An 11,874-nucleotide genomic window follows, 5' to 3' on the forward strand; every position below is an offset into this window, starting at 1 on the left:
AAAAAAAAAAAAAAAAAAAAAGCTAACCATTTTAACCTTAGAACAGAAGCCTTCACTTATCAGAATAAATTTGAAATAATATTTCTTGTAATAAGTAATATTGAAAACTGAGAAAGAAAGTTTAGAGTGGACTGCAAATGGAAATATTGTTATTGACATATCTTGTCAGTATTTTTTAATTCCATCATTTCAATTGGCCTTTTAGTTCAACTTAGAAAACTTGGGGGAGAAAGAGGAGTGGAATCTGCAAGAGAAAATTGTTCATACATACATCAGCATTTGCAGAATGGATCTAAGCTGTAAAGAGTAAGATTTAAGGGTTCCATACCTGTAGTTTTGAGATATCTTCATGGTAACCTTTATCAGATGGAGAGCTCAATGACATTATGGAAGTCACCCAGGGGAAAATCAACCCAAAATGACTACAGGAGTTTATCTATACAAGAAAGAATCAAGTTGCAATATAAGAAGTTTTTCTGTTAGTGGCAGTTCCATGTGAAACCCACCATAAGTAAAGAAACTTCTGCTTTCAAACAGCACCATTTAGAATAGCAGCTACTCTTTCTTCTGGTTCACACAATTCAGTAACAAATAAACTGAAAACTTCTATTTAATTCTGTATTTCAGATTTTCCATTCAGAATGATTTGAAATTCATCATTCACACATTTTTCTCATTTAGTCAGCTTTGAAAAATTGCAAACGCTCCACCAGACAAATTCTCATTGTTTCATTTTAGCCCCTATTTCTGTCCAGAGCTGAAATTCTTGTTGGAAGTGTATTTCCAATTGTCCCCAAAGAGTAGGACTCCCCAGAGCCATCAATAGAGATAAACTGTCCAGAATTAAAATACTACAGATAATATTTGGATAGATTTTGGAGGGACAATTCAGTCACAAAACTTCCTTTGAGTGGTACTTACCAGATCCTCTGTTGTTTTCAATGGTTTGGTCTCAGGAAGTTCCTGCGTTGATATTCTCCAAACATACTGAGAAGTAAGCCTCAATAAAAGCTCCTGAAGTATTTCTTCCTGAGAGCACACTACAAGGAGAGCTTCCCAGAAATCCACCAAGAGCTGAGGAACAGTGTTTTCACTGTTACTACACAACATCTAAGGACAAGACCGTTAGAGGACAGCAAGTTAGCACAGACAATGGTAACTGTTAGTAGCAGAAGTCAGAAGACACAGGAGGCACAGTTCTTCACTTTTACTAGAAGCAGAATTTTGCCTCCTTTTTTGTCTTCCTGTATTTCTAATAGATGTGATTCTACATAATACAGCGCTAGGCAAAGTAAAAAGTTTGTGGAATGATTTTAAGGCAGTAAGTTCCAAGTGACTGATTGATTTCTTCTTCAAGATTTACTCTGCTGCCAGAAACAACAGCACTGTCAGCAAGCATTTACAGACTGCTAATCTGGAGGACTTCATATATGCCAATAGCCAAGCAGCTGTCTTCAAAAGAAGAATCTAAAGGCCACGGTAAGAGATGCTATGTAGATCAGCTGGGTATAACAGTAGGACCCACAAGGGAGATGGTGTCCCAGCAAAAAAGTCTTTTACTTGGTGTCCAACTGCCTTTACATGTTCTAATTTGAGTTTCATGAGTTGGTATTTCTGATACAGGTCTCTCACAGAACAGAAGTATGTTTCAATCCTAATGACGTCTGCAACAGGAGCTTAAGGAAGTGATTTATTTAAGTTCTGTTAAATTTCAGTAGTCTCAGGAAGCTCAATTACTAGGAAGCCATTGAAAGATCTTTGCGATCGAGGCCTTCTCCACTCAAATGACAGGGTCAAAACCAAAGAATTTAATGCACTTTTTAATATTTTTTTTTTTGCTTGATTTAACAAATATTTCTTTCCAGAAGGTCCAGATTCTGACTCTGTAGTCATCTACTGTGACTGGAATATATCCAACCCTCATCTCCCTCTTTCTGAAGAAAGGCTGACATGTGAGTGAAGGAGCAACCGAGGCTGCTTTGCTTAGCCGTAACAACATCACTATGAGAAAAACAGAGGCAAGAAATGATCACAGGCCAACCTTGAAAAAGGTATCTGCTTCTTCCAGTTCAATTTTACTGTTCTCATGTAAAGCCACGGTGGCAGCCACCAGTAAACCAGGCTGCATCTCCTTCAGGTAAACAGCAAACTCCGTTGGAATAACAATTCCTTCCTTACGCTGTCTCAAGAGTTTTGGTTGCCCAATGAAGCCACAAGCCAGTACAGTCTACAAAGACAGTCAGAAATCAGGGAAAGAATTCAATCCACATATGATTCAACACAGCAAACTCAGTATTTCCTCAAGCAGTGAAGTTTAGAAAGATGAAATGAAGGAAAGTCAGGGCAAGGAAATAAACCCTTTCTACAATTTACAGACCAGCTCTCCAGAGACCGCGCTCCGACCCATGTGCCAGAGCAGCAACAGGCCATTTGCCTGAACACTGCCAGGAACACGCTGTTGAAAGCTGGAGTTAGAAAGTAGATGGTGCTGAATATCATTGAAGCAGCTCTCCACAGCTCCCACCTTGCAATTCAAAAATTGCTAACTTTGAAAGCTCTCCAGGACTTCTCCAACCGAAGCATAGTATCTGCCTTTGCAACGGCTGTTTATTTTAAAAGTTTTTAGACCTCCAATATCTCACACTCAGGCAGAGTCTGTACTTCAAGCTCTATCATCTTTGAATATTCAATAGTCCTCATCAACCTTAACAATAAGTAATTTACAGACTGGTCTCAGACTAAAAACCACATGTAAACATCCATGGCAGAGACTGCTTCACTAACATTTTTCCCCTCATTGATGTGAGGGGATTCCTGCTTTGATAGCACTGAAGTAGGTTCTGATCTGATCTTAATAGGGGTTAAGTGCTTTGGTTCCACATAAGAACGATGGGAAATTGTATACAGAAACTTTAGACATTCCACTCCAAGAGCAATTTTATAAGGGCTGCTAGCACACAGATAGTGTTTTCATGGGCATATCACATATTAATTACAGGTGGAGGGATCTAAAAATGCTGCTATACAACCCTGCCATACTGCTGAAGAGTACTGGTTCTGCAGAGCTTATTACACCCCAGTAAAGAGCATTTAATTTATCAAGAATTAACAGCTTCAAAACTTTTGCTTATTTGGTAAAGCTTTGCCAAGCTAAGACTACCCTCCCTGCAGAGCAAACAGTACAGACTCAGCATGTGCCAGCCCTGGAGACTGCTGTCATTGCTGACACTCATGGAGCCCGTACCGCACATCAGGGGCAAGGGGAGTGACTGAAAATCTATTTTACTGTAAGATACAACTACAAGCCAAACCTACTGACTTGGGCTTTGCAAAGCATGAATAGTTGATGCTTTCAGCACACTTTACCTCCTTATAGGAGTCCATCTCATGTTCATACATCGTCAGGTCTCCCATTTTCAGAGCCATGAAAGCCTTAGTAAGTGTCAGGACCACTGATGGCATCATCTTTTCTACTTTCTGAAGATACTTCACAGCTGTCAAAGGACATGCGTTTGTCATGCAGGGGCTGCAGAGGATGTGTGGCAGCTGCCCAGGGTCAGCAGCACAGAATATTTGGAGAACTTTATTTGCTGATTCCTATCAAAATAAAAGCCATTTGACAGTTTAGACCTTTCCAGATATACAGTCTTCTATGGCATATGAAAGTATTGTGGGTTTAGGGGGAGTTTGCTTTGTTTATTTTTTATAACACAGACAGGTACAGCTTAGCTATCAAATCACAGTGCCTTTCCTGCCTCTTTCCTCCCTCCTGGTAAAAGTGAAGGAACTCTAACCAGCAGTGATTCAACCCATGTTCTGAGGTGCTAGAAGAACATCCACCAACACAGTGAATTGGTTTTACCAACCTGTATAATCCGGCAATATTCAAAGAAAAAGTTTGTTTTGTTACAGAAATGGGAGATGAAAGAAATTTGAGGCAGAGCTTTCCTAAAACAGAAGCACCTGTCTCTGTCTGCAACTGGCAACTACAACATTAGCAACATGCATCATGATGGCCCAGCCCATAATATGCTGCTTGAAAAATCACAGGTGCTGCTTGCTATTTTGTCAAGAAAAATGGGAAAATAAAAAACATGTGAAAAAGAGCAACTGCAAAACTAATAAGCAGCTCAGCATTTTCGAAGGCAATTTAATTAAAACTTGATACACAGTTCTTAAAATAAAAACTAAATCAATAGATTAAGAAAAACCCCCTTGTTTCTACCTTACTTAGTTCTTCATTTAAGTCTTCATTAAGAGAGTGAGTTAAGTAAAATACGAGTCCTCTCTCATATGTCTGTATTTCATCACCTTCTGAAACTAGTCTCTTTAAAACTTCAGTCATGGATAAACCTGACATTCTGTAGTACGGCAAAGCAAGGTGGTAATCCTTTGTGTCAAACCTGAAGGCAACAGAGAGGAAGGAAACTAAGAACAAAACAACTAAGGGCAACACTTTTGCCATCACTATTTTTAAGAGCTAAAATAACGCATCAAAAATGTTGCAGACATCAGTATCTGTAAATACATAGCTAACGTTCAGTGTGATGTTGTACGGTCAATGACGATGAAGACAACCAGATACTGCAGAGATGACTAGATTAAGCTGTTTTCATAGGACATAAAGATTTATATTATACATGCAATACAAACGTAAAACAGCAAAGAATGATGGAATTTCATCTTAAGGTTACATTACTGGAAACAAAAGCTCACCTATATCACTTTGACATCTAAAGCATACCTGCTGTAGCAGTCTCCTAAGAAGGCACAACTTTCTCTGAATGCTGTTAGAAGTTCTTCTTTCTCATCTGATTTCAGGAAACTAGGGTACATTATAGCTGCTCTGACCAGTAAGTGAGCCTCACTTAGAAGATGGATGCAACTCTCAGTTTTTACGTTTTCGTAAGTTCTACTGTAATCTACCTAGAACAGACACAGGATACTCTTAGGTTGCTGGCAAAAATTAAGAATATACAGGAACAATTCTAACGAGGGCAGCACCCATTCGAAACAGAATTATGGGCTATTCATGAGAAATACATTACGTTCTATATAGCAAGGGCATGCATCAGAGATTAACTAACAGTACTTATTTTTAGACACCAAATAATAAAAGCAGGAGTTGGGCAATACCATTTCTCTGTAAAGCTGAATGGTTGAAACAGTGTTTATAATATATAAATTCCAACCAGGCTCTGACTCAGAATTTGTTCTGGATTTGATGCTGTCAGCCTTTCTGGAACTAGAGAGAAAGAGAAGAGTTGAGTTGTCAGTGTCCACTATGCAGCTAGAAAACCCCACTCACTTGATAATTTAAATGCATAAATAAGTATGTTTGCAGGCTAGTAAATGCTTGAGAGTTAAGTTGTGAATTTAAGTCATAATGGCTAATAACAAAATGGGGATAAGTATCTTCATACACCAGGAACAGAATCAAAACTATCCACTACATCTTCTCCTAGACTCAACACCAGGTAGTATCAGATGCTTATCTGAAGTAATGCAAATTAGCTAAGATGTTTACCTACTTTCTGTAAGGACTTACTGCATGTTTGCCCCTACAGCTCTATTAAAGTGTTTGCCAAGGTATGGCATAAAAAAATATTTGAATGCTTTTACTCTAACACATTGTTATATGTAATGTAATGCCCTAAGGTCAAAACACTTTAGGAAAACACAAACTCTTCTGTTATTTTGGATTTTGGTTATTTACATCTTTATTTTCAAATTATGGTATATATAGACTAGTATGTATTGAACTTCTGTTCTTTCAGAAGGCAAAAAGCTTATCTTCCTCAAAAGCCAACAATAATCTTTGAAACAACACAACTAGCAGAAGAAACTGTGCTTCATACACAGAAAACTTCAGTATTTTGAAATACCATTCCCCTTGATGGGCTTGTCCTCATATTCTCCTGAATAATGTCTGTTCTAGACTTTAAGAAATACTGGTTCAAATAACTATTCAATCAACTATAACTGTCCCACTTTTGTTAATGAACTTGAACTGACTTTGATAAACGTGATTTCTGAATAGCTGTTTTAGAATAGCTGTTTAGCTGTCTTATGAAAAGCCCTCAAAAAAGAATGGGAATAGCAGTTCTCATGGAAATATGTAAAAAGTCACAAATGCCTCTGGCTACATACATGTACAAGAGTATTTTGGGTCAAAGTCTGATCCTTCTTTTGTCATGGGTTACTATATTGATATTCATAACTTTTCTTGGAAAGAACCCTTAGCCAAATGTAAGACATTCTCATTTTGTGCTACAACACACTTTGTTGGCCTGTAGCTTCAATACTCCCACATATTTTTGTTTCTGAAGATAAACATTTTTTCTTCTCAGTAACAGGTATGTTCTTAGTAATGTTATTTTAACATTACTTATGAAAGTTAAGTTTTTTACAATCTTGAGTAATGTACTTTGTTAATTTCAAGTATTTGTGACCCTACCTTCATTTCAGTAGTGTCATATGTCAGTTAATACAGCAGAATTGGGGGGAAAAAAAAAAGAAAGAAAAAGAAAAAGAGAAAAAGCTCGATTTCTGTTCTTATGCACTAACTAGGGAATTACTTTCAAACAGGTTTTCCACAGAGGAACCTCTCTGTAACTCCAACACCCACAAATTCAGCACTGTACACAGAGATATAAATACCACCTCCCCAAAAGACACAAATCCTTACAGCATCCTTCTTGTAGGCTTCCTTCTTTCAGTGATATCTTCTGTGTCTGCCTTAGTCAAAAGAATTATATGGTTTTTGAAATGGCAGATAGCTCTTGGTCCTATAAAAAGCTGCATTCTTAATGTGCAGACATCCAGTGTGACAGGTGGACAAGCCTACAAAGGAAAGTGATTTTTTTGCAATTTCAGTTAGTATGTACAGTCTTTAAATTAAAAAAATATATATAAGAAAAAAGGTAACCTTTATCCAATGACCTGACACTAAAAACGTTCACTGGCTTTCCTAACTTTGAGTGCTTCACTTAAACAAGAATAAAAATACTTGGAAAACTATGACATGAATCATTTAACAAAGGGTTAAAAAAAAAAAAAAAATCATTTCATTCTTTAAAGCAACTACACAGTTAGCTGTGTTTCAAAATAACTGAGCCTGAGGGAGATGCCTAATATTGAAAACTTAATCCCAAATAGTTTGAACTTGGCCAAGTTGTAAAACATTGCCTGACATGGTTATAAAAGTCTTGATTTAAGTTGCTTATAAATAGAAGTATTGTATTTGCTTGACTAACATTCCCAATATTACATCCCTGATATGTTCAATATGCAATATCCTCAAACTTCCTGCTGAGGCAGAAGGCAACCTGTTGCCTCCTGGAGGAACTGTGATGGACTGGATGTAACCCATAGTGAAAACACAGAAAGCTAAGACTGGAGAAGGGACAGGACAGATCACGTCGTGCGTTTGTAATACCTCTACGGAGAGCAGAGCATGTGTTCAGCTCTTGAAAATTTTATACTACTTCTACTGTCCCATGGTTTCTTTATCTGCTGTTTACATGCCCAAAAGAAATCCTTAAATGCTAACTTAAAATTCACTTCAGTCTGTCTTTCCTGGTATTTTTATTAACGTATATCCTAATCCTTACAATTCAATAGATTTTTACTAATAAGCAATTTAAGGAAGAGGAAAAGTCTAGACCTCCAAGGATCAAAAGCCCTCCTCCTAAAAAACACACACCAAGTATCTGGTAGCAGACTTGAGTGCCTACACTCCTCTTATAAAAACTGGTTTCTCAAGGACACCCGAGGGAGAGGAACATCATAGCTGCAATAGGGAAAACTCTGTACCCTTCATTCAGATTTATACAGGAAAGCATGCAATTTAGTTAAAAGTGTAAGTGATTTTATAGCTTTTTGATGTTTTTGAGAACGTTTTCCACTAATGGTCTAGAATCTTAAATGGTAATACTAGATTGCTTCATTGAGACCATGAAAACACAATATGCCATAGACAGAAGTAAAATACTAATTTTGAATGTTATTTTATTGTTTCCTCCAATAGAAACTAACAGGATTTCAGAAGAAAACGTAAGGAAACTAAGTGCCATGCTATTACCCCATTCTTCTAGCTAGATAACAAAAGGCACACCTTCACAGTTGTATCAATATATGGATCCTCATCACGAGCTGCTGCTGCACTGCACCGCACTGTGAAACACTGCAGTTTCTCACTAGAGGGAAAGAAGAAACCACAACAGTGAAGTAAAAAAATGAACACTTGCAAAAATCAAGTAGCCAAGACCACAAAGAATGGATCTTTTTCCTTCCTAGAAACGGGTCTTGAGGCCTAGGCAGGAGGACATGCTGCTTTATCACATGAGCCTACCCAGAGAGTTCCAGGAGGCTATGAGGACATATCAGAGGGAAGGAAAAAAAAAAACAAAAAAGGCAGCAGCATAGAGAAATGTAATAATACTATCAGCAAAAATCATAAACGCACCTTGTAATGACATGCAGGAACTGTGGAGTGAGAACTGCCTGCTCCGACTTCTCTGAATATTGGTAAGTAGAAATCAGTTCTACCAACTTCCCAACAGAGTAGAGATATCCAACGTGAGGTAAAGAGAAAAAGCAAAAGAGACTCAGTAGTTCGTTCTCATTCTCAGTTTCCTCATGGGCCGCCACAGGACTTCCTAGATGTAACAATAAGAAAAGCATTTTATACACCTCATAAATCAAAACCTGGCAATTCCTTTGCAACCCTGATGCCTCAAAGATATTAACAAACCCACCCTGGCCGCAGACTGGTTTTGTTAGTAGCTAGTGAAAAGAACCATATGAAGATCAGAGTACAGGCCAAAGATTTGTATGGCATGTTATCTGGCATCTGGAGACATTTTTAACAAAACTGCAGATATACCACCGTGTGAAGAAATTCTATACTTGTAACAGCATCCGAGAGCCCTTGCAGATTCATCACAACTAAGCATCTATGGATTGAATGAGCAGCCCGATCTTAGACAACTACTCATGAGCTGGGATGAACACTCATCCAGAGCTGCAGTGCACCAAAATACAGGTCCTTACTAAAGTGAAAAAAAGGCTGGGAATTGCAGAATTTACCTCTAAAGCCACTTGGGCATGTAAAGGCTGTGTTCCATTTCTACAGACCCTCTTGTCAAAGGCTGTAGATCACAAGACAACATAAGGTAGCTGGAGTTAAAAAACAAGTAGCTCATTCTCTTGAGTCAGCTGCAACTTAAATGAGGCTTTGCTACTTAGCAGGCAGACAACAACCACAGAGGGGGTGAGCAGGTAAAGCCTGGCAGAAAGGTAACCTGTATCTTAATGATTATTAAGATTTCCAGTGTTGGCTGGAACAGAGAGATGCAGCCTAGTATCTGAGGATAATTTTATGAACGCAATGTAAAGAGTAACTGTTTTGTGAGGTAACATAAATCAGCAAAGAACTGATAAAAGCTGATTTAGTCTTCCTCTTTTGGTGTGGTGAACTGATATTTTAGTTCAAGGTTTATGCAGAACTTGGAGAAACTTAAAAGACTTTTTTTTTTGTTAACAGATGCTCAGTTTAAATCAATGAAAAGGAAGGCAAGATCTTAATTTAAAAAAAAAGTCATACCAGAAACAACATACAAAACACAATATACAAAGAAGCCCCTTCCTTTCCCAGGTCTCCCATGACCCAGGCCCTAACACACCCACACACAGCCATGTACCTGTCCGGAACACAGGAAGCAGTTGAAGAGAGTGCAGCTTTGTGTCTTCACAAAAACCAAAAGGCGACTGGTCCGGTGTAAAACGTCTAGAGAAAAAAATGCCAGAAGAACAACATGGGATCTCAGTGAGAAATGATGAGCTTATAAAAACCCCAGAAGTCAAAATATCAGGATTTTTCTTTTAACAACATGGAAACTAAATTAACCCATGAAGAGGAAAATGCCTTTGTAATACCTGAAAAGCAGATACCGCACTTGGAAGCGCTTTGTGTCTTCTGTAGGTAACTCTGTGGATTCCAGTGTGACGGGTACCTCACAAAGCTTACTTTCTTCCCCAAGCAGCTCCACTGGCTTCTGGCATATGATAAACTCATCTAATTCAAGCTGCGAAGTAAGTGTTGAAGGGCCTTCATCTTTTACACCTTAACAATGAAAATGCTATATTAATTGTCCATTCCATTCCATTTAGCAGTAAGAAAATTATATGACACAGTATCAATCAAATACTCCAACCACAGCTACCCATATAGTGTTGGCTTCCTCAAACCATGAGGTTCTGAAAACAGCTAGGCCAGAAGATGAGAACAATCCTTCATTTAAGCCTCAACAGCCTGAATACCTGAGAGGTAAGATTTCTGAAAGAACAAGTAAAGTGTTCATAAAGCAGGTCCAAGGTAATCTGTGCTGCAAATCGCTGGCCATCAAAAAAAGGTCAAAAAAATTTGTTGGAAGCATCCTTAGCTGTGTAAGCCAGTATGCACAGTCCATTTCAAGGTTCGTGAGATGTTTCTTCCATTTCGACTCCCACCGGTCCCTTAGATGGAATAATTTTTCTGAACACAGCACACTGAACTACTACCACTTTGATCTGGCCCATGGTGGCACCCCAGAACAGGAACCTAACCCTCTGTCTGTAGAGGCTGCACTATCCTGAAAGGGTCTGCAGAATGATGGCGTATTTGTTTTAAGTGCTACCTCTAACTGCAGGTGGTACAACTTCCCATGCTGACAGTTCTAAGATGATCTGGAAATATTTCCTGAAGGGCAATGAACTGGTCTGAGCCTACTTTAATAGGAATCAGCTTGCAGATTCTTGGAAATGATAATAATAAAAAAAGTTTAATTTCTGTACTTACCTCCATCCACAGGCTTTTCTAGTGTGCTAATGCTCTGTGCACACTGCTCTGTCCTGTCTGCACTTTGCTGGACCAGTTCCAGTTTCAGGATCAGAACATCCAGCTCCGTTGTTACAGCTATATGTCTGGCACAAAAGGCAACTTCAGCAGGAATGAGGTTATCAATGTGCAAAATTAAGGAGCGTTCAAAGTCTAGCACAGTCAAATTCTGGTTTATGACCAGATACTTCAAACAGAACACGACAAGTTTATTTTTGCAGCCCACAAGAAGGTCTCCACTTACAGGACAACATGAAATGCAGAGGGGAGGATCTGAAAGTGGCATTTCCACAATCGACATCTGTTCTTTTAAGGTTTCGCTGTATGACTCTTCCATCTTGTGACCAACCATCCGAACGCAAACACGAGAACTCCCTGCAGACATGCATCGCCAGTTCACATACGCTCTTAGGAAAGTGGCTTTGCTCTTCTCTTCAATTGTCACCAGATAGTCTCCTTCAAAGAAAGCAGCAGTACTGGTAAGACTAAATGATACAGTTCTTGAGCTCTTTACCTGTTATAGTACATGACAAAGAACATCCTAAATTCTCGACTTTTAGAGAAGTTTCCAAACCCACTTTTCACCCATTTTTCTCTAACTAAATCCAAGGTGCAAGTTTATTTGCTGGGTGGAACACACTCCATATACCACTAAAAAAAAGGACTTGTAGATTTAGGTCAAACCTAACTCCTAATAGAATCCACTGCAGGAGCTGGGACCGCAGACAGGGTTTCTCCCCCACCAATGCCCATTAACGAGAAAATGTTTTCTTTTCTGAAGCCCGGGGGAAGTCACGGACCCGTCAGGAACGGCGGGGCCGGCTGGAACGGCCGCCCGCCCCGCACACCGGGAGGACAGGACCTCAGGCTCCCACCGCCCCGCGGGACGGCGGCAAAGCCAACGTCCCGGGCACCCCGCACCGGCCCGGCCACCTCCAGCGCCCGCACGGCTCCCAGCGCCGGCCCCACCGCGGCCCGGGACAGGCCCGAACGCG

At 39.4% G+C, this 11,874-nt stretch overlaps 2 protein-coding genes across 4 annotated transcripts in view; one reads left to right on the forward strand and one right to left on the reverse strand.

Moving 5' to 3' along the window:
* Window positions 1–11,874, reverse strand: part of HPS3 (Hermansky-Pudlak syndrome 3) — a 16,011-nt gene that overhangs the window by 3,990 nt on the left and 147 nt on the right. The window contains exons 2-14 of the mRNA XM_014945779.1: window positions 10,841–11,393; window positions 9,940–10,126; window positions 9,705–9,790; window positions 8,468–8,660; window positions 8,117–8,198; window positions 6,689–6,843; window positions 5,137–5,245; window positions 4,745–4,926; window positions 4,226–4,403; window positions 3,367–3,597; window positions 2,042–2,227; window positions 922–1,110; window positions 329–436 (exon numbers count right to left, since the gene is read on the reverse strand). Coding sequence (XP_014801265.1) covers window positions 329–436; window positions 922–1,110; window positions 2,042–2,227; window positions 3,367–3,597; window positions 4,226–4,403; window positions 4,745–4,926; window positions 5,137–5,245; window positions 6,689–6,843; window positions 8,117–8,198; window positions 8,468–8,660; window positions 9,705–9,790; window positions 9,940–10,126; window positions 10,841–11,393 — 2,439 coding nt within the window. The remainder of the gene's footprint in view (window positions 1–328; window positions 437–921; window positions 1,111–2,041; window positions 2,228–3,366; window positions 3,598–4,225; window positions 4,404–4,744; window positions 4,927–5,136; window positions 5,246–6,688; window positions 6,844–8,116; window positions 8,199–8,467; window positions 8,661–9,704; window positions 9,791–9,939; window positions 10,127–10,840; window positions 11,394–11,874) is intronic.
* Window positions 9,966–11,874, forward strand: part of HLTF (helicase-like transcription factor) — a 34,955-nt gene continuing 33,046 nt past the window's right edge. The window contains exons 1-3 of one of the 3 annotated variants that reach the window (XM_014945804.1): window positions 9,966–10,095; window positions 10,174–10,330; window positions 11,194–11,358. The gene's annotated coding sequence lies outside the window, so the exon portion shown is untranslated. Of the gene's footprint in view, window positions 10,096–10,121; window positions 10,331–11,193; window positions 11,359–11,874 lie in introns of those variants that run through there. The other 2 variants (XM_014945805.1, XM_014945803.1) reach the window with 2 other exon arrangements.

Source organism: Calidris pugnax, unplaced genomic scaffold (genome assembly GCF_001431845.1).
Source record: "Calidris pugnax isolate Ruff unplaced genomic scaffold, ASM143184v1 scaffold111, whole genome shotgun sequence".
NCBI lineage: Eukaryota > Metazoa > Chordata > Aves > Charadriiformes > Scolopacidae > Calidris > Calidris pugnax.